At 44.3% G+C, this 22,677-nt stretch overlaps 1 protein-coding gene across 1 annotated transcript; it reads left to right on the forward strand.

Annotated features, from left to right (window-relative positions):
• Positions 1-1,213: 1,213 nt before the first annotated feature.
• si:ch211-106k21.5 (leucine-rich repeat, immunoglobulin-like domain and transmembrane domain-containing protein 1) lies at positions 1,214-20,833 on the forward strand. The gene is made up of 2 exons (XM_014141468.2): positions 1,214-1,574; positions 18,798-20,833. Exon 2 carries the CDS (start codon positions 18,800-18,802, stop codon positions 20,072-20,074), a length of 1,275 nt encoding a protein of 424 aa, XP_013996943.1. The 5' UTR covers positions 1,214-1,574; positions 18,798-18,799; the 3' UTR covers positions 20,075-20,833.
• Positions 20,834-22,677: the final 1,844 nt, after the last annotated feature.

A 22,677-nucleotide genomic window follows, 5' to 3' on the forward strand; every position in this document is an offset into this window, starting at 1 on the left:
ATCCTACCGATCCTTGACTTCGGTGATGTCATTTACAAAATAGCCTCCAACACTCTACTCAGCAAATTGGATGCAGTCTATCACAGTGCCATCCGTTTTGTCACCAAAGCCCCATATACTACCCACCACTGTGACCTGTATGCTCTCGTTGGCTGGCCCTCGCTACGTATTCGTCGCCAAACCCACTGGCTCCAGGTCATCTACAAGACCCTGCTAGGTAAAGCCTCGCCTTATCTCAGCTCACTGGTCACCATAGCAACACCCACCTGTAGCACGCGCTCCAGCAGGTATATCTCACTGGTCACCCCCAAAGCCAACTCCTCCTTTGGCCGTCTTTCCTTCCAGTTCTCTGCTGCCAATGACTGGAACGAACTGTAAAAGTCACTGAAGCTGGAGACTTATATCTCCCTCACTAACTTTAAGCATCAGCTGTCAGAGCAGCTTACCGATCACTGTACCTGTACATAGCCCATCTGGAAATAGCACACCCAACTACCTCATCTCCATATTATTACTTACCCTCTTGCTATTTTGCACCCCAGTATCTCTACTTGCACATCATCTGCACATCTATCACTCCAGTGTTTAACTGAGAAATTGTAATTATTTCGCCTCTATGGCCGATTTATTGCCTACCTCCCTAATCTTACTACATTTGCACACACTGTACATACTTTTTCTACTGTATTATTGATTGTATGTTTGTTTATTCCATGTGTAACTCTGTGCTGTTGTTTTTGTCGCACTGCTTTGCTTTATCTTGGCCAGGTCGCAGTTGTAAATGAGAACTTGTTCTCAACTGGCCTACCTGGTTAAATAAAGGACTTGTTCTCAACTAGCCTACCTGGTTAAATAAAGGACTTGTTCTCAACTGGCCTACCTGGTTAAATAAAGGTGAAATAAAATGTAAAGTTAAACTGTACATAACTTTTTTTCTGATTTTCCCTATATCGCTTGTATGTGCCGGACTCAATTTCTTGCGATAGCTGACTTTTTCCAGCTGTAAATTGAACCATATTTTCTATATTGCTTTGTTTATGTGAACTGAGCACCAGGTAATAGCATCTCCAACACTACCATCTAGTGTTCACAGGCAGTAAAGTCATTTCACGTTAGAAAACTTGTAACGTTGCGCAAAAGACGACCACGAGAGCGCGCACTACTACTAGCCTATAATATTACTGGGGCGCGGGAATGGTGTACCGTGAACTATACCGGAGATGCGTAAAGGGGAAGTTTGCTCTCTTTAATCCTCTGTCAATGTTTCTAAACTCGCGCGCACACACACACACGGGAAGCAGAATTTCCACATTCCGTTTGGAGTTGTACAGTACTGAGAAGGAGGGACACACCTTTACTGGAGAGCCCCAGGAGAGAGGAGGAGAGGAGGGATTAGTTAGTTACTTAGTTAGTTAGCTTGACGTGATTAGGAGGGCTTGGCTTCTGTGTCTGCCGTTGTAAACGTTTTACACTTGGATACGTACAGTACGGGCTGTGGAGGACAGGTTGACAGCCATGTGTTGTTGGCTATGCCTGGACATTTATTAAAGACAAGGCAACAGGTCGTTAAAAAGGTAAGAAAAATAATACACTCATTTACATACATATAACTTCATGTGTTTATTACAAATGGGGAATAACAAGAAGGTAAATTGTGATAGTTAATGAATGTGTTATTATAGTTTGTAATATTATTTTCAGCGCTGAATTATCTTCTTTTTTTTTTTACAGTACCTGCTGCATCTGCAAGTAATTCGTTTGTTTTGGTTTATTGTCATATATATATATTTTTAAAGTAACATCTAACTTCAGTTATTGTGAAGTACTTTTGGTAACCATTTGGTAAAGCAGTTATGATGTCCTTGTAATGTAGCTAAAGTGTTTCACTTGTTAATTTATGTCTCTCTAACATTCAGTCCAGTGAATGTAATGAAGAGTGTATAAATCTAGTCTAATTAGGGGTTCCGCAGCTAAATTGGTCAAACCTTATTGTTGTTACAAAAAATGCAAGTTCCTGTGAGATGATGTGGCCTAGGAGGGTGTAACCTTGTATGACGGTTACTGGCCAAAGACCAGACCCTCACATGCAGTCCCATGCCAACTGGCCAAATGGTGGCGCTATAACAAGTGGTTAAACATGCACAATTTGAAAGCTCACGCCCCTCACACCATTTGACCTAGAGTCGTGAAATTTTGTACATCGTTCTCTCGCCTCTCAAGGAAGACATTTGCCTCAGAAACCATAAAGTCCGCTTTGATGTATTTCCCCGCCATTTTGAGAAAAACACTGACAACGGTACTTCCCTGGCACCGAATGACCAACGGCACAAAACTTGATACATGGCATGTATTTTAACTAGGCAAGTCGGTTAAGAACAAATTCTTATTTACAATGACAGCCTAGGAACAGGGGGTTAACTGCCTTGTTCAGGGGCAGAACAACAGATTTTTACCCTGTCAGCTCAGGGATTTGAACTTGCAACCTTTCGGTTACTAGTCCAACACTCTAACCACTAGGCTACCTGCTGGTTACTAGTCCAACGCTCTAACCACTAGGCTACCTGCTGGTTACTAGTCCAACGCTCTAACCACTAGGCTACCTGCTGGTTACTAGTCCAACGCTCTAACCACTAGGCTACCTGCTGGTTACTAGTCCAACGCTTTAACCACTGGGCTACCTGCTGGTTACTAGTCCACCGCTCTAACCACTGGGCTACCTGCTGGTACTAGTCCACCACTCTAACCACTGGGCTACCTGCTGGTTACTAGTCCAACACTCTAACCACTAGGCTACCTGCTGGTTACTGGTCCAACGCTTTAACCACTAGGCTACCTGCTGGTTACTGGTCCAACGCTTTAACCACTAGGCTACCTGCTGGTTACTAGTCCAACACTCTAACCACTAGGCTACCTGCTGGTTACTAGTCCAACACTCTAACCACTAGGCTACCTGCTGGTTACTAGTCCAACACTCTAACCACTAGGCTACCTGCTGGTTACTAGTCCAACACTCTAACCACAAGGCTACCTGCTGGTTACTAGTCCAACACTCTAACCACTAGGCTCTAACCACTAGGCTACCTGCTGGTTACTAGTCCAACTCTCTAACCACTAGGCTACCTGCTGGTTACTGGCCCAACGCTCTAACCACCTGGCAACATGCTGGTTACTAGTCCAACACTCTAACCACTAGGCTACCTGCTGGTTACTAGTCCAACGCTCTAACCACTAGGCTACCCTGCCGCCCCGTATTGACCAAGGTCTCTCAACGCTAAATTGGTGCAGGCCAGTATTTCAAACAACATGGCCGCTACTGACCAATAAACAATCACGCGGGCGTGGTCTGCCACATAAATGCAATTAAATCAGACGCCGGTTTTCATATTGTAACAGAACGTATTCCAGACGCGGTCAAGACTAAACAAATGCGAGCATGTTCAGATCGACCACACGGGGGCTCTATAATGGACACACGATTATATCTCTTAATCTGTTTGATTCAGAGTGATATAAATTTGCCACATATGCTAAGGCATATATGAGTCTAGCTAACCTGTAAAGTATGGTTCAATTATGCCACAAGGTGGCGCTGTTGAAACCATTCATGCAAGCTCATTGGCTCATTGCGGCCATATTGTTTGAGCTCGAGTCCTGGAAAATGTTTCATTTAAAGACATGGTTACATAGATGATATATACCAAATTTTCCAATCGGTCCAGTGGTCCTGGAGAAGAAGACGTTGAAAGTAGTTTCAACATCATTGGAAATGGTCCAAAAATTGCTCAAAAGTATTCTGCAAGATCTGTTCGATGTTGAGTTCTGATATTTGGCAAGCGTGGTAAACAGTACAGCAATAGCTCATCCTAGGGCAATGTGTCCAATTTGTCCTGATGGTGGCACAGTAGGCACACAGCTGAACCCCGGCAACGGGGTCATACTGTAACACCATACTGTAACACCATACTGTTAGACCATAGTGTAACACCATACTGTAACACCATACTGTTAGACCATAGTGTAACACCATACTGTTAGACCATACTGTTAGACCATAGTGTAACACCATACTGTAACACCATACTGTTAGACCATAGTGTAACACCATACTGTTAGACCATAGTGTAGCACCATACTGTTAGACCATACTGTAACACCATACTGTAACACCATACTGTAACACCATACTGTTACACCATACTGTAACACCATACTGTTAGACCATAGTGTAACACCATACTGTAACACCATACTGTTAGACCATAGTGTAACACCATACTGTTAGACCATACTGTTAGACCATAGTGTAACACCATACTGTAACACTATACTCTTACACCATACTGTTAGACCATAGTGTAACACCATACTGTTAAACCATAGTGTAACACAATCAAAAGAGATTTCCATTTTTTGTGCAAAAAGGGTTTAGAACTCCAGAGATTTCCAGAATATAATAACACCGTTATCTTGGAGGAAACTTCCAGATAGAAAGAGAGAGCGAGAGAGAGAGAGACAGAGAGAGAGAGGTAGAGGGAGGCTGTGAGAGAGAGGAAGAGGGAGAGGGAGGCTGTGAGAGAGAGAGGGAGAGGGAGGCTGTGAGAGAGAGAGAGAGAGAGAGAGAGAGAGAGAGAGAGAGAGGGAGGCTGTGAGAGAGAGAGAGAGAGAGAGAGGGAGGCTGTGAGACAGAGAGAGAGAGATAGGGAGAGGGAGGCTGTGAGAGAGGTAGAGGGAGGCTGTGAGGGAGAGAGAGAGGGAGAGAGAGAGAGGCTGTGAGAGAGAGAGAGAGAGAGAGAGAGAGGGTAGAGGGAGGCTGTGAGAGAGAGTGGGAGAGGGAGGCTGTGAGACAGAGAGAGAGAGGGAGGCTGTGAGACAGAGAGAGAGAGAGGTAGAGGGAGGCTGTGAGAGAGGTAGAGGGAGGCTGTGAGGGAGAGAGTGGGAGAGAGAGAGAGAGAGGCTGTGAGAGAGGGAGAGAGAGGCTGTGAGAGAGGGAGAGGGAGGCTGTGAGAGAGGGAGAGGGGGACTGTGAGAGAGGGAGAGGGAGGCTGTGAGAGAGGGAGAGGGAGGCTGTGAGAGAGGGAGAAGGAGAGAGGAGGGGGCTGTAAACGATCTAAGAGACAAGGCAAGTAGGGCTTCCTATGCCATAAATAGGAACATAAAACTCGACCTCCCAATTAGGATCTGTCTAAAATGACTTCAATCAGTTATACAACCCATTGTCCTTTATGGTTGTGAGGTCTGGGGTCCGCTCACCAACCTAGAATTCACAAAATGGGGCAAACACCAAATTGAGACTGCATGCAGAATTCTGAAAAATATACTTTGTGCAATGCAAAACCCCAAACAATGCAGAGCAGAATTAGGCCAATACCCACTAGTTATCAACATCCAGAAAGTACCTGTTAAAATTCTACATCCGCCTAAAAGGAAGCGATGCCCACACATTCCACCACAAAGCCCTCACCTACAGAGAGATGAACCTAGAGAAGAGTCCCCTCAGCCAGCTGGTTCTGGGGCTCTGTTCACAAATACAAACAGACCCACAGAGCCCCAGGACAGCAACACAGTTAGACCCAACCAAATTATGAGAAAGCAGAAAGATAACTATTTGACGCACAGGAAAGAATCAACCAAAAACAGAGCAAATTAGCATGCTATCTAGCCCTAAACAGAGAGTCCACAGTGGCAGAACACCTGACCACTCTGACTGACCCAAACTTAAGATGTACAGACTCAGTGAGCAGAGCCTTGCTATTGAGAGACCCAAACTTAAAATGTACAGACTCAGTGAGCATAGCCTTGCTATTGAGAGACCCAAAATTAAGATATACAGACTCAGTGAGCATAGCCTTGCTATTGAGAGACCCACACTTAAGATGTACAGACTCAGTGAGCATAGCCTTGCTATTGAGAGACCCAAACTTAAGATGTACAGACTCAGTGAGCATAGCCTTGCTATTGAGAGACCCAAACTTAAGATGTACAGACTCAGTGAGCATAGCCTTGCTATTGAGAGACCCAAACGTAAGATGTACAGACTCAGTGAGCATAGCCTTGCTATTGAGAGACCCACACTTAAGATGTACAGACTCAGTGAGCATAGCCTTGCTATTGAGAGACCCAAACTTAAGATGTACAGACTCAGTGAGCATAGCCTTGCTATTGAGAGGCCGCTATAGACAGACCTGGCTCTCAAAAGAAAACAGGATATGTGCACACTGCCCTCAAAATGAGGTGGGAACTGAGATGCACTTCCTAACCTCCTGCCAAATGTATGACCACATTAGCAACACATATTTCCCACAGACCCACAAAGAATTTGAAAACAAATCACACATTGATAAACTCCCATATCTACTGGGTGAAATACCACAGTGTTCCATCACAGCAGCAAGATGGATGAGCTGTTGCCACAAGAAAAGGTTAACCAGTGAGACAACAACACTGTAAATACAACCTGTATTCATCTCATTACTTATCTTCCCCTACTATTCATACTACAACTATTTACACATTGTTAAAAATACTGTACACAGCTGATAATATCCTATTTGAAGCGTCGTTACCCTTGTGAATCCTTTATGATGTTATGTTTACTGGACATTTTATGTGTTTTTGTTGATGTTGTTTTTTTGTGTTTCTTCTCACTTTTGTTTCTTGTTTATTTCACTTGTTTTGGCAATGTAAACATATGTTTCCCATGCCAATAAAGCCCCTTGAATTTAATTGAGAGAGAGACAGAGGAGAGACAGAGGAGAGAGAGAGAGAGGATGTAGCAGCTCACATTGTTCTAGAATGAGATCACCCCAGAGTTCTCAGAATAAGCCTTCCTCCTCTGTCTCAGTGAACACACACACACACCAATAAACATATCACTCCACACACACCCTAAAATACAGGAAGTGGTCATTATTATGCTGATTATAATCAATGGATATTTTTGTAGAGGTTGATACATTTTTTGTTAGGGCAAATCAAGTCTGACATTTTTAGGTGAAAATTATAAACTTTAGAAACCTTTTTAAACCTTTCAGATAATCAAAGACCACAGCTTTCATGTTATATAATCTAAACTCCAGCTTTCCTGTTATATAATCTAAGACTCCAGCTTTCCTGTTTTATAATCTAAGACCACAGCTTTCCTGTTATATAATCGAGGACCACAGCTTTCCTGTTATATAATCTAAGACTCCAGCTATCCTGTTATATAATCTAAGACCACAGCTTTCCTGTTATATAATCTAAGATCACAGCTTTCCTGTTATATAATCTAAGATCACAGCTTTCCTGTTATATAATCTAGGACCACAGCTTTCCTGTTATATAATCTAAAATCACAGCTTTCCTGTTATATAATCTAAGATCACAGCTTTCCTGTTATATAATCTAAGATCACAGCTTTCCTGTTATATAATCTAGGACCACAGCTTTCCTGTTATATAATCTAGGACCACAGCTTTCCTGTTATATAATCTAGGACCACAGCTTTCCTGTTATATAATCTAGGATCACAGCTTTCCTGTTATATAATCTAAGATCACAGCTTTCCTGTTATATAATCTAGGACCACAGCTTTCCTGTTATATAATCTAAGACCACAGCTTTCCTGTTATATAATCTAGGACCACAGCTTTCCTGTTATATAATTAGGACCACAGCTTTCCTGTTATATAATTTAAGACCACAGCTTTCCTGTTATATAATCTAGGACCACAGCTTTCCTGTTATATAATCTAAGACCACAGCTTTCCTGTTATATAATCTAAGACTCCAGCTTTCCTTTTATATAATCTAGGACTCCAGCTTTCCTGTTATATAATCTAAGACTCCAGCTTTCCTGTTATATAATCTAGGACCACAGCTTCCCTGTTATATAATCTAAGACCACAGCTTTCCTGTTATATAATCTAAGACCACAGCTTTCCTGTTATATAATGTAGGACCACAGTTTTCCTGTTATATAATCTGAGACTCCAGCTTTCCTGTTATATAATCTAAGACTGCAGCTTTCCTGTTTTATAATCTAAGACCGCAGCTTTCCTGTTATATAATCTAAGACCGCAGCTTTCCTGTTATATAATCTAAGACCACAGCTTTCCTGTTATATAATCTAAGACTCCAGCTTTCCTGTTATATAATCTAAGACTCCAGTTTTCCTGTTTTATAATCTAAGACCACAGCTTTCCTGTTATATAATCTAAGACTCCAGCTTTCCTGTTATATAATCTAAGACTCCAGCTTTCCTGTTTTATAATCTAAGACTCCAGTTTTCCTGTCATATAATCTAAGACTCCAGTTTTCCTGTTATATAATCTAAGACTCCAGCTTTCCTGTTATATAATCTAAGACTCCAGCTTTCCTGTTATATAATCTAAGACTCCAGCTTTCCTGTTATATAATCTAAGACCACAGCTTTCCTGTTATATAATCTAAGACCACAGCTTTCCTGTTATTTAACCTGTTATGGCTAGGGGGCAGTATTTTCACAGCCGGATAAAAAACGTACCCGATTTAATCTGATTATTACTCCTGCCCAGAAACTAGAATATGCATATAATTATTAGCTTTGGATAGAAAACACTCCAAAGTTTCTAAAACTGTTTGAATGGTGTCTGTGAGTATAACAGAACTCATTTGGCAGGCCAAAACCTGAGAAGATTCCATGCAGGAAGTGGCCTGTCTGACAATTTCTTGCCTTTCTTGATTATCTCTATCCATTACAGAGGATCTCTGCTGTTACGTGACACTTCCTACGGCTCCCATGGGCTCTCAGAAGGCGGCAAAAAGCTGAATCGTAGCTTTGCAGGCTCTGGTTGAAAAAAAGTAGCGCGTTTGGGTAGTGGCTGGTTACAGTACTGTGAGACTCAGGCTCGTGCCCGCGTCGACAGAATGCTTTGTTTTCTTTCGTCTGTTTACCTAAACGCCGATTCCCGGTCGGAATATTATCGCTTTTTTACGAGAAAAATTGCATAAAAATTGATTTTAAACAGCGGTTGACATGCTTCGAAGTACGGTAATGGAATATTTAGAAATCTTTTGTCACGAATTGCGCCATGCTCGTGACCCTTATTTACAATTCGGATAGTGTCTTGAACGCACGAACAAAACGCCGCTATTTGGATATAACGATGGATTATTTTGGACCAAACCTACATTTGTTATTGAAGTAGCAGTCCTGGGAGTGCATTCTGACGAAGACAACAAAGGTAATCAAACTTTTGTAATAGTAAATCGGAGTTTGGTCAGGGCTAAACTTGGTCAGTGTCTAAATGGCTAGCCGTGATGGCTGGGCTATCTACTGAGAATATTGCAAAATGTGCTTTCACCGAAAAGCTATTTTAAAATCGGACATATCGAGTGCATAGAGGAGTTCTGTATCTATAATTCTTAAAATAATTGTTATGTTTTTTGCGAACGTTTATCGTGAGTAATTTAGTAAATTCCCCGGATGTTTGCGGGGGGTATGCTAGTTCTGAACGTCACATGCTAATGTAAAAAAGCTGGTTTTTGATATAAATATGAACTTGATTGAACAAAACATGCATGCATTGTATAACATAATGTCCTAGGGTTGTCATCTGATGAAGATCATCAAAGGTTAGTGCTGCATTTAGCTGTGGTTTTGTTTTTTGTGACATTATATGCTAGCTTGAAAAATGGGTGTCTGTAAAGCCTTTTTGAAATCGGACAGTGTGGTTAGATTAACGAGAGTCTTGTCTTTAAAATGCTGTAAAATAGTCATATGTTTGAAAAATTGAAGTTTTCGGATTTTAGAGGAGTTTGTATTTTGCGCCACGCCCATCATTGGATATTGGAGCAGGTGTTCCGCTAGCGGAACGTCTAGATGTAAGATAATCTAAGACCACAGCTTTCCTGTTATATAATCTTATCACAGAACAGATGTTGAAATAGAATCCATCATTCAAACCTTTAGACTCTGTAGCCATTAGTAACCAGAGTCTCTAAGGCAGCGTTCCCAAGTGTTACCCTATTCCCTATGTAGTGTACTACTTCGGACCAGGGCCATTTGGTATGTAACCAGGATCACTGACGTCATAGTACATCAGGCTGCTACACGCAGATGGGTAACAAGCATCAGGCTGTCTGCTATGGCTTTGAAGTTGGACTGATTAACTAACTGTAAGCACAATTTAGGAATCATTTGAACAAGTGTTATGATATGAAGGTTAGTGTTAGAACATAGAAAAGCACACTATCCAGGATACAGTTCCACACTCTATCCCCCAGGGGGCAGCAGCAACCTTGTCTATATGCTGAGCCTGCAGGATAAGCACATCAGGTGCTGTCTCTCTGGACCAAGGTAAGGTGCTGTCTATCTGGACCAGGGTAAGGTGCTGTCTATCTGGACCAGGGTAAGGTGCTGTCTCCCTGGACCAAGGTAAGGTGCTGTCTCCCTGGACCAAGGTAAGGTGCTGTCTCCCTGGGCCAAGGTAAGGTTGCTGTCTCCCTGGGCCAAGGTAAAGGTGCTGTCTCCCTGGACCAAGGTAAGGTGCTGTCTCCCTGGACCAAGGTAAGGTGCTGTCTCCCTGGGCACATGTGGATTCAACACGGTCCTCAAACGTTGATTTCTCACAAAAATGCACACATTAATTTAAGTTAGAGACCAGTTAACTAGTCCTAAGACACTTAGCGAGTACAACAATATTAACAGGCTACTTATTGGTTTTGTAACACAAGGAATTCATGGAATTCGTAGATGAAGCAACTGTTAACTATAACTGTTCATTGATCGTTTTATTGATACAACAGGCCCGTTTTAGACCGTGTTCATTCAGGGGTCCACCACAACCCAACCCTCTCATTGACGTAACAGGTGATCAATTCATTTCAATCAATGATGAGGTGAATGAATGACTGGCCTATCTGCTATCTATGCTGTTGAACAGCATTCAAAGCCCCATAGATAGGCTGATCCATTTTTGAACAGCCTTCAAAGCCCCATAGATAGGCTGATCCATTGTTGAACAGCCTTCAAAGCCCCATAGATGGGCTGATCCGTTGTCGAACAGCCTTTAAAGCCCCATAGATAGGCTGATCCATTGTTGAACGGCCTTCAAAGCCCCATAGATTGGCTGATCCACTGTTGAACGGCCTTCAAAGCCCCATAGATAGGCTGATCCATTGTTGAACGGCCTTCAAAGCCCCATTGATAGGCTGATCCATTGTTGAACGGCCTTCAAAGCCCCATTGATAGGCTGATCCACTGTTGAACGGCCTTCAAAGCCCCATAGATAGGCTGATCCACTGTTGAACGGCCTTCACAGCCCCATAGATAGGCTGATCCACTGTTGAACGGCCTTCAAAGCCCCATAGATAGGCTGATCCACTGTTGAACGGCCTTCAAAGCCCCATAGATAGGCTGATCCACTGTTGAACGGCCTTCAAAGCCCCATTGATAGGCTGATCCACTGTTGAACGGCCTGCAAAGCCCCATTGATAGGCTGATCCACTGTTGAACGGCCTTCAAAGCCCCATAGATAGGCTGATCCTTGTGGTCCATGTGTATCAATGAAGGTTTTTACTGCTTAAATCGTGTTGACAATATAGCCTGGTCCCAGATCTGTTTGTATTCTTGCCATCTCATTCCTATCATTGTCAAGCCAAACATGGCATGACAGTTTCATAAGAAGTTAGCAAGAGAGCAGAAAAACAGACCATTTGAGATGCATGCCAAGTCTAGATAAACAGTGACTGTCATAGTCTTCGGTGTCTACGGCACGGTTCCCCAACTGGTACCCCCCCCCCCCCCCGGTTGAATCTATATAGCTGCTGATTGCTGGTCTAAAGGATAATATCTTTGGTAGAGAGTGTGTGGGATAATGCTTCACTCTTCATAAACAAATCAACTTCCTTCCTCTAACTCTCCAGTGCTTTCCTAAGAATATACAGTACACAAATACACATCCTCATGTTGGTAAATAACTACAATGAAGTCTCATTTGGATATACTGTACCAGCAGCCAAAGACTGACAGACATCCCAGCTAACAATTGTAGGGAGAGAGAACGTTTTTGTAATGTTACTTGTAATGTCCCTCGTAATGTTTGCGTCCAATTTTCCGTTAGTTAGCGGAACATTCTATCTATGTTAACAAAAAACTATCCGAGAACCTTTTTAAAATGTTTTGTCAATAAGTACATCTCACCTCTGTTAAAAGTACACTCAATTAAAACTGTTCTATTGATCATAGTGATTCAGGAGTATCATTAAAACAGGTAAACATGATCATACTGATTCAGCAGTATCATTAAAACAGGTAAACATGATCATACTGATTCAGCAGTATCATTAAAACAGGTAAACATGAACATACTGATTCATTAGTATCATTAAAACAGGTTCAATAGATCATTCTGATTCAGCAGTATCATTAAAACAGGTTCAATAGATCATTCTGATTCAGGAGTATCATTAAAACAGGTTCAATAGATCATTCTGATTCAGCAGTATCATTAAAACAGGTTCAATAGATCATTCTGATTCAGGAGTATCATTAAAACAGGTTAACATGCCCCACCAATATCAGACAACTATACAGAAAGCCCTTCAATTGTTGAAATAAGATGATTAAATCAATGATGAGAATAGTCAGATTAACTGATACCTGACTTGATGGTGTAGCGGGAAGAAGTAGCCCCACACCATCACACCACCTCCTCCATGCTTCACGGTGGGATCCACACATGCAAAGATCATCCGTTCACCTACTCTGCATCTCACACGGCGGTTAGAACCAAAAAATCTAAAATTTGGACTCATCAGACCAAAGAACAGATTTCCACCTGGTCTAATGTCCGTTGCTCGTGTTTCTTGGCCCAAGCAAGTCTCTTATGGGTGTCTTTTAGTAGTGGTTTCTTTGCAGCAATTTGACCATGAAGGCCTGATTCATGCTGTCTCCTCCGAACAGTTGATGTTGAGATGTCTCTGAACTCTGTGAAGCATTTATTTGGGCAGTAATTTTTGAGGTTGCTATCTCTAATGAACTTATCCTCTGCAGCAGAGGTAACTCTGGGTTTTCCTTTCCTGTGGTGGTCCTTATGAGAGCCAGTTTCATCATAGAGCTTGATGGTTTTTGTGACTGCACTTGAAGAAACGTTCAAAGTTTTAGAAACTTTCTGCATTGACTGACCTTCATGTCTTAAAGTAATGATGGACTGTTGTTTCTCTTTGCTCATTTGAGCTGTTCTTGCCATAATATGGACTTGGTCTTTTACCAAATAGGGCTAACTTCTGTATACCACCCCTACCTTGTCACAACACAACTGATTGGCTCAAACGCATTAAGAAGGAAAGAAATTCAGCAAATGAACTTTTAACAAGGCACACTTAATTGAAATGCATTCCAGGTGACTACCTCATGAATCTGGTTGAGAGAATGCCAAGAGTGTGCAAAGCTGTCATTAAGGCAAAGGGTGGCTACATTGAAGAATCTCAAATATTAAACACACTTTTTTGGTTACTACATGATTCCATATGTGTTGTTTTATAGTTTTGATGTCTTCACTATTATAGTAGAAAATAGTAAAAAATAAACAAAAACCCTTGAAGAGTAGGTGTGTCCAAACTTTTGACTGGTACTGTATATAAATGAACATGCGCAATGTAATCATCTATGTCAGTGCGTCAAATATTTAAGTTGAAAACAATATTATTATTATTATTATTATAAAAGCAGTGTGAGAGACTGTGGAGGCTGGTGGGAGGAGCTTATAGGAGGACGGGGCTCATTGTAATGGCTAGAATGGAATAAATGGAACGGAACAAACATGCGGTTTCCATGTGTTTGGTACCATTCCATGTATTCCATTCCAGCCATTACAATGAGCCATCCTCCTATAGCTCCTTCCACCAGCCTCCTCTGATACCAGTCTTCCAGAACAGTACTGTTAGGGACGGACTGGGACCAGAAATCATCACGGGCATTTCTAACACACAGCCCAATTTTTTTCCTCGAGGCCACCACACAGGCCCATTTTTCTTATTAAAGACCTAATTATTAGCCAAATAATTTTGTGCAAAAACCCCAATTTAGACAGACCCACTTTGCTAAAAAAATAGACCAGCCCATCTGGCAATTGCCCAATCTGGCCCATGGCCAGTCCGCCCCCGAGTACTGTAAAGTTATCTTCTCAATGCAGTCAATCACAGGGTATGTCTGTTTATTTCACATGGCAGGGTTTGGAAATTAATTTAAAGAAACCACATTTAAAGAAACCACGTTGGACTCCATTCCATGTATTCCATTCCAGTCATTACAATGATCCCGTCCTCCTATAGCTCCTCCTACCAGCCTCTGGTGTGGGAGTATCCCTAACCTCGTCAACAGACAAAGAGCCGTGAATGGATCAGTGGTTCACCAATCAGGGCCTTGGTTGGCTTGGCAACAATAACAAGGCGTGATGTGTAATGAAAACATATTTTCTGGGGGGGTGACGGAAACACAGAGGAGAGGCAAGGGGGGGAAACACAGAGGAGAGGCAAGGGGGGGACACAGAGGAGAGGCAAGGGGGGACGGAAACACAGAGGAGAGGCAAGGGGGGAAACACAGAGGAGAGGCAAGGGGGGGGACGGAAACACAGAGGAGAGGCGGGGGGGAACACAGAGGAGAGGCAAGGGAGGGGACGGAAACACAGAGGAGAGGCAGGGGGGGACACAGAGGAGAGGCAAGGGGGGACGGAAACACAGAGGATAGGCAAGGGGGGGACGGAAACACAGAGGAGAGGCAAGGGGGGGACGGAAACACAGAGGAGAGGCAAGGGGGGGACGGAACACAGAGGAGAGGCAAGGGGGGACGGAAACACAGAGGAGAGGCAAGGGGGGGGACACAGAGGAGAGGCAAGGGGGGGACGGAAACACAGAGGAGAGGCAAGGGGGGAAACACAGAGGAGAGGCAAGGGGGGGGACGGAAACACAGAGGAGAGGCAAGGGGGGGACGGAAACACAGAGAAGAGGCAAGGGGGGGGGGACGGAAACACAGAGGAGAGGCAAGAGGACGGAAACACAGAGGAGAGGCAAGGGGGGGGGAAACACAGAGGAGAGGCAAGGGGGGGGACATTTCTTTGCGACCATCAGGCGACTTCCTGACAACTGATACACAGAAATGTTCTAGCTACGTTCACATGAAACGGTGTCTAGAACATTCAAATCATTAATATACATATAATATGAATATTTAGTCCTAGCCAAGCGGTATCACACCGGATTCTTCTTGTCAACTAAATCAATACTTATTTTTTGTCAGTACATTTTATTTGATCACAAGAACATACAAAAAGGTATAATAATTGATATGTACAAGAGCTGCTTCAACAAAATATAGAATTAATGTAGAATATCAACAGAAATAGTTTGTTTTCCAAGATGGCTTAGCATACAAGAGAGGAAACAGAGAAAAAACAGATAGTCGCTTATAACAGAGCATTAGTATCTAAAATACCACTAATAAATTGTGATATTTTTCTTTTTTTACACCATGTGTCCAAATCCCTCCCTCCCTCCTACCTACCTGAACCTCCCATATTTGGTCGTGCGTTGAAACGCCAGCCTGATACTTCAGATTTATACATCTGGTGAAAACATCTGGCTCATTGTTACTATCTGTGGTTGATACACTGTGGCAGGAAAGCTGTTGGTGCATTAGGATACAGAGTCCTTCCTTTTCCAACTCAGTATTTTCTTCATAATCACAGTGTGTACTACAGAGAGAGGTTGGCCTTTTTCCTCCTCCAACCTCACTTTGCAGGAGAACTTCATGTCATTGACCAGAATGTCTACAGCTCAAGTCCCCCCAACCACTCAGTCAGACCAAGGGAGCCTGGTCATAGGCCTGTACAGAATCCTCTAATGGCCTTCAAACACAACATAGCTGGACACGCCCCTGACAGTACCCATAGGCCCAAGTCTAGCTCTTCCTTAGCCAGCCAGCAGGTAGGGGACAGAAACACAGAGCAGAGGCAAGCCCTGTGCACAGCAAAACCATAAGTTCTGACTTCAATAAGGTGGAGGTGATGGTCTGAAGACCAAACATTCGAGAGGAAGGAGGACTGGTGGGTGGTCATCGTTCATAATTCCTTTTGAACGTCTAGCACAGAAATACTACTGGGACTCAGGAGAGAAACTTGGCAGGCTGCACGAGTGTCTGAGGGATCACGTCATCCGTTTTGTGTTCTCCCTCCCAGAGTACGTTAGGGAAGACTACGACCAGCTGGTCACGCACTTGCAGACAAGGTTTGGCCAGAAGTAACCACCCACGACTGTGAGGAGGAAGCTAGGGGATTTTAGGCAGGGGATGGAAACATCTACTGACTTTGCCGAGGAGATCAACCTCCTAGTTTCTCTTGCTTATACTGGTGTTGGCTTGGTGCTTCAGGATCAGCTTGCCACTGACGCTTTCCTTAAAGGACTTACAAAAACCAAAAGGTGATGAACCGAGACCCCGGGACCCTGGCTCAAGCGCAGCAGCTCTTGGGGATGTATGAGCACAACGTCAAAGCAATCGTTGGCTGTGACAGTGAGTCAAGGCACAGGGCTCAACACTTATAGGGGTCTGACTCAGACGACAAAGCAGCAACATACAGAGTTCAAGGAACAGCTTGGTGGTACAGAGAGTGAACATTTAATGGCGACGGACATAGGACAGGACAGCATCTGGACGTGAACACATAACAACATTAATGCAGACACAGGGAACAAACGGGGGAGCCGACAGTTATAGACGGGACAATCAACAAAGGGTAGGAGTCCAGGTGAGTCCAATGATGGCTGCTGCGCGTAATGATGGTGACAGGTGTGCGTAATGAAGGGCAGCCTGGCACCCTCGAGCGGCAGAGAGGGAGAGCGGGAGCAGACGTGACAGGGGTGCTGTCGTGTTGTCTTCCTCCGGCAGGTTGCTGAACTCTCACAATAGTCAAGGATTTTCTTAATTTTGGGTCAGTCACAGTGGTCAGGTATTCTGCCTCTCTATTTAAGGCCAGATAGCATTCCAATTTTCTCTGTTTTTTGGTTGATTCTCTACAGTGTGTCAAATAGTTATCTTTATGCTTTCTCATAATTTGGTTGGTGTTTAGACCCCAGACCTCACAACCATAGAGGGCAATGAGTTCTGTAACTGATTTAAGTATTTTTAGCCAGATTGGGATGTCAAGTTTTATGTTTCTTTTGATGGCATAGAAGGCCCTTCTTGCCTTATCTCTTAGATGGTTCACAGCCTTGTGGAAGTTATCTGTGATGTTGATGTTTAGGCCAAGGTATTTATAGTTTTTTTGTGTGCTCTAGGGCAACGGTGGCTAGATAGAATTGGTATTCATGGTCCTGGCAACTGGACCTTTTTTGGAACACCATTCGTTTTGTCTTACTGAGATTCTTCTACATAGATTCTGACACAAGTCTGACAGAATCTGTGCAGAAGATCTAGGTGCTGCTGTAGGCCCTCCTTGGTTGGTGACAGAAGCACCAGATCATCAGCAAACAGTGGACATTTTGATTTCTGAGTCCAATAGGGTGAGGCCGGGTGCTGCAGACTGTTCTAGTGCCATCGCAAATTTGTTGATATATATTTTGAAGAGGGTGGGGCTCAAGCTGCATCCCTGTCTCACCCCACGGCCCTGTGGTAAGAAATGTGTGTATTTATTGCCAATTTTAACTGCACACTTGTTATTTGTGTACATGGATTTTAGAATGTCGTATGTTTTCCCCCCCAACAATGCTTTCCATCAATGTGTATAGCAGACCCTCATGCCAAATTGAGTCAAAGGTTTTTTCGAAATCAACGAAGCATGACAAGACTTTCTCTCTCTCTCTCTCTCTCTCTCTCTCTCTAGATGCTAGGAGTGTTGGTGCATGCTGGGAATTGTATGAGTGGTGTCTGGAGTTAGATCACCTGTGTTTTGGTGTTTTTTTAAAAATCAAATCAAATTGTATTTGTTACATGCGCCGAATACAACAGGTGTAGACCTCACAGTGAAAGGCTGAATACAACAGGTGTAGACTTCACAGTGAAATGCTGAATACAACAGGTGTAGTCCTCACAGTGAAATGCTGAATACAACAGGTGTAGTAGACCTCACAGTGAAATGCTGAATACAACAGGTGTAGTAGACCTTACAGTGAAATGCTGAATACAACAGGTGTAGTAGACCTTACAGTGAAATGCTGAATACAACAGGTGTAGTAGACCTTACAGTGAAACGCTGAATACAACAGGTGTAGTAGACCTCACAGTGAAATGCTGAATACAACAGGTGTAGGTAGACCTTACAGTGAAATGCTGACTTACAAGTCCTTAACCAACGATGCTTTAAGAAGTTTTAAGAAAAATAAGTGTTAAGTAAAAAATAGATAAGTAGAAAATAAAAGTAACAAGTAATTAAACAGCAGCAGTAAAATGACAATAGCGAGAATATATACAGGTTTAGTCAAAGGATTGTAGTTCTCTTACTTAACTTTAAGCAATTTGGAAGACATGAAAGAACAGTATTCGTGGACAGGGGTCTGTGGATGTGCTGGGCATGCTGGAGGGGATGTTGGCAGCGAGACTGAGGGTTGAGTTTGCCTGTTACAAACTGGTTAACAATACTGATCAGTTTATGAGTATATGGGGTATTCAGGGGTCGTTGTGTTTAGTTACTGTGGAGGAAGATTTGGTGTTCTGTTTTTAATTGATGTTTAACCATCTTTTTATCGTGTAGTGACTTTCCAGATCCAATAAAGTTTTTTTAAATCTCTCTCTCTCTCTCTCTCTCCTCTCCTCTCTCTCTCTTCTCTCCTTTCTCTCTCTCTAGAGATGTTCTCTCAGTGGGCTCTACTGTTGTTGTGTACTCTCCCTGTGATGGCTGTCCACTCAGAGGGATGTCAGTGTCCAGGAGCCACCATTTTGGACCAGTTTCCCTCTGTCCTACCCGCTGAGACCTGCTGTCTGAACTACTCCGGCTCCACGTTCGGCCATGTTCCCTGGGCCAGGCTCACCAATGGGACCAGACTACAGCTCCTGGACCTGTCACACTGTAACATCACTCAGATCGACCTGGAGGACACAGAGACCACACTCTCTCCTCTCCAGGAGGTCTACCTGGGTCACAACAGACTGACCTCCATCCCAGGGGACTTCCTGTCAGATCTACCCAGCCTGAAGGTGCTGGAGTTGGGCATGAACCAGCTCAGGGAGCTACCTGAGGATTTCCTCCAGGGATCTGATGGCCTCCGGGAGCTGGATTTCAGTGGGAACCTCCTCCGCTCCCTCCCCATCTCTGTCCTCTCCCTGCCGGGCCTGGCGAGGCTGGAGCTGGGGAACAACACCTGGGACTGCTCCTGTTCTCTGGTGGAGGGGCTGGAGGCCGGTGGGGGGCAGGGAAACAACAACAACAACACCAGCCTGCAAGGCATCGTGGGTAACATCACATGTGCATCTCCTGGGAATCTGGCGGGGTGGCTCGTGTGGTCGGTGGCAACGGGAGACGTCTGCCGCTCTCCAGGTCTCACCGCACTTTTCATCGTCCTGCCCCTCCTCATCCTCACCGGTCTGGTCCTCTGCCTGTGCTGCGGTAGGAAGAGCAAAAGCAAGGAGGCGCCCGCGTTCGGCTCTTCCAAGAAGAAGGCCTCTCACTCCCATTCATCCAACGGCCACCGACACCACCACCGCTCTAAGCCCCCAGTAGGAGGAGGAGGAGGAGAGGGTAACGTCCCCATGGTGGGGGACAGCAGCAGGGACGGCATTTTGAAGAGCCAGCTCCTCCTACGATCCTCCACCACCCTCCTGAGCTCCACCAGGGACATCTATGAGGAGGTGGAGATGAAGCTAGGTGGCTCTGTGGAGTGTCTTCCCTCTCCCTCTCCTGGGTCCTCCTTCGCAGTGGGGATCTCGGCCTGGCCGGCGTCCCAGACAGAGGGCCCAGAGATGGGTACGTGCAGACAGGCAGAGCTTGACACGGTGAGTGTGACAGAGGTGATGAAGGATTCGGCAGACAGGGAGAAGGCTTATATGACCCAGTCCACTGAATACTACAGTCTGGTGCCTGGGATAGACCTGGAGGACTCCGACCACGACTCTGATCACGGCTAGGACCAGGCAGCGTACGTGGGCGTCAACCTGTCGTGAAAACGGACATAGGTTCACTAGAGAGAGTGTATGTGTTGTTACAATTCCAAATCAACCCCTAGCTCACCACCCCCTTGGTATGTTACACCTTGACTGAGATATCTGGTCAGGAGGAAGACAGAATGATATGTTACACCTTGACTGAGAAATCTGGTCAGGAGAAAGACAGAATGATATGTTACACCTTGACTGAGAAATCTGGTCAGGAGAAAGACAAAATGGCATGTTACACCTTGACTGAGAAATCTGGTCAGGAGAAAGACAGAATGATATGTTACACCTTGACTGAGATATCTGGTCAGGAGTAAGAGAGAATGGTATGTTACACTTTGACGGAGACATCTGGTCAGGAGAAAGACAGAATGATATGTTACACCTTGACTGAGATATCTGGTCAGAAGGAAGACAGAATGGTATGTTACACCTTGACTGAGATATCTGGTCAGAACACTGAATAAGCAGTGAGAATGGAAAACTATTGTCTCTTTGACTGAAGAATCACAATCATCTAACAGGAAGTGATGTCACATTGAGCTCTTCAGGAAGGGCTGACATCATCACTCTGAGCTCCACTTCCTGTGGGACCAGAGAGCAGCTCAGTCCACCGTGTGAACAGGACAGGGTAAGGAGAGAACAGGACAGGGAGAGGAGAGAACAGGACAGGGAGGAGAGGACAGGGAGAGGAGAGAACAGGACAGGGAGGAGAGGAGAGGACAGGGAGAGGAGAGGAGAGGACAGGACTGGGAGAGGAGAGAACAGGACAGGGAGGAGAGGAGAGGACAGGGAGAGGAGAGAACAGGACAGGGAGGAGAGGACAGTGAGAGGAGAGGAGAGGACAGGACTGGGAGAGGAGAGAACAGGACAGGGAGGATAGGACAGGGAGAGGAGAGAACAGGACAGGGAGGAGAGGACAGGGAGAGGAGAGGACAGAGAGAGGAGAGAACAGGACAGGGAGAGGACAGGACAGGGAGAGGACAGGACAGGGAGAGGAGAGGACAGGGAGAGGAGAGAACAGGACAGGGAGAGGAGAGGACAGGACAGGGAGAGGACAGGACAGGGAGAGGACAGGACAGGGAGAGGACAGGACAGGGAGAGGAGAGAACAGGACAGGGAGAGGACAGGACAGGGAGAGAACAGGACAGGGAGAGGAGAGAACAGGACAGGGAGAGAATAGCAGAGAACACAACACAACAACAGAACAGAACACGAGGAGCTCCACTGGGGAACCCTGGGACTGTAATAATTCCCTGCATCGTATGAGACAGCAGGATTGTGTGTTAGCGTTGAACTTTTGTCTGTCATGATCCACCGTTTGAACTGAACTGGACAGTCAGCCTCACTATTCCTCCGCTGACATTGTCAATGGCTGGATCACCGTTTCTCCTCTCAACTCTTTCCTTTACAAACACGAACCATGTCACGTTCCTTTTATATTGAACTCAACTCTGGGGGCTGTAATATTCCCTGCACTGAACCACGCATGAGAGTCAGCACAATGGTCAGTGTGTTTTGTAAATAGGGATGTACTGTACTGGAACTGAGTTATGCTATCTGCATAGTCACTGTATGAATGTATATACAGGAGAGTTACTATATACCAGTCAGTGTAGTAGCAATAGGCCTTGTAGATCACAGTTGTCATGGCTCTCCTGGTCGAGGATCCAAGGTCTCAGATCAGCTTGGCAAATGGCTGACAGCTAGCCATACCCCTCTCTCTTCCACAGGAGAGAAGAGGGTGGGCCAGTTTTATGACACATCACGCCAATCGTAAATCTTATGCAGTAGAGAACCCTCTCCCGCTCATCAGTATCAACCAAAGGAATGCATTTGTCTAGAGAGTCTGTTGCCCGTACAAAAACTCTTAACGTCCAAAAAGTGAATATTGGAACAATATTTCTAAGATAGGAATATTAAAGAATGGTCTAATGATCTAATGAATAATCATGTCATATTGTTTGTCATTTTGTGATGTCATTAAAAACTGTAAAACAAAAATACTGTAACTTGAAGAGCTTTCACGCTGTGTATGTCAGGTTTAAGTCCTTTACGTTATGTAGTAAATATGAAGAACGACGAAACTAGTTTTGTTCAGATAGGAATGTGATTTTAGTTTTCTAACGACATCATAGTTTTCATGTCCGTTACACATTAACTAAGCACGCCACAAAGTAGGTCAGAAGAGCGTGTCGGTGTCATGGAAACGCCCTTTTCAACCAGAGTGCTTAAAATAATCTGTTCTATTTGAACAATCCACCACAAGAACAAGACAACTACGAAGAAGGACATTGTGACCTCTGGTGGACAACCAGAGCCTTTACACCCATCGAGCCCTTCCTATAGAAGGATTGATTGGTTTCAACAGGGAGACGACGAACCAAGATATCTACACGTAAATACATTGCATTTCTTACCCAACTGGGCAGTGGTTCGTGTGCAAGGTATATGATTAAAAAGTGGGAACAGTTCTAGGATGTATCCACAATAAATGTCTCTTTCTCTCCATCTCTCTATTTTCCCCATCCCCCCTTTCTCCATCTCTGTGTAATGAGCCCTCATATCTTGTCGGT

This window comes from Salmo salar, chromosome ssa14, assembly GCF_905237065.1.
Source record: "Salmo salar chromosome ssa14, Ssal_v3.1, whole genome shotgun sequence".
NCBI classification, from domain to species: domain Eukaryota; kingdom Metazoa; phylum Chordata; class Actinopteri; order Salmoniformes; family Salmonidae; genus Salmo; species Salmo salar.

Excerpts from the sequence above, each read along its gene's own strand:
- si:ch211-106k21.5 (XM_014141468.2), top strand. The coding sequence starts at position 18,800 with ATGTTCTCTCAGTGGGCTCTACTGTTGTTGTGTACTCTCCCTGTGATG.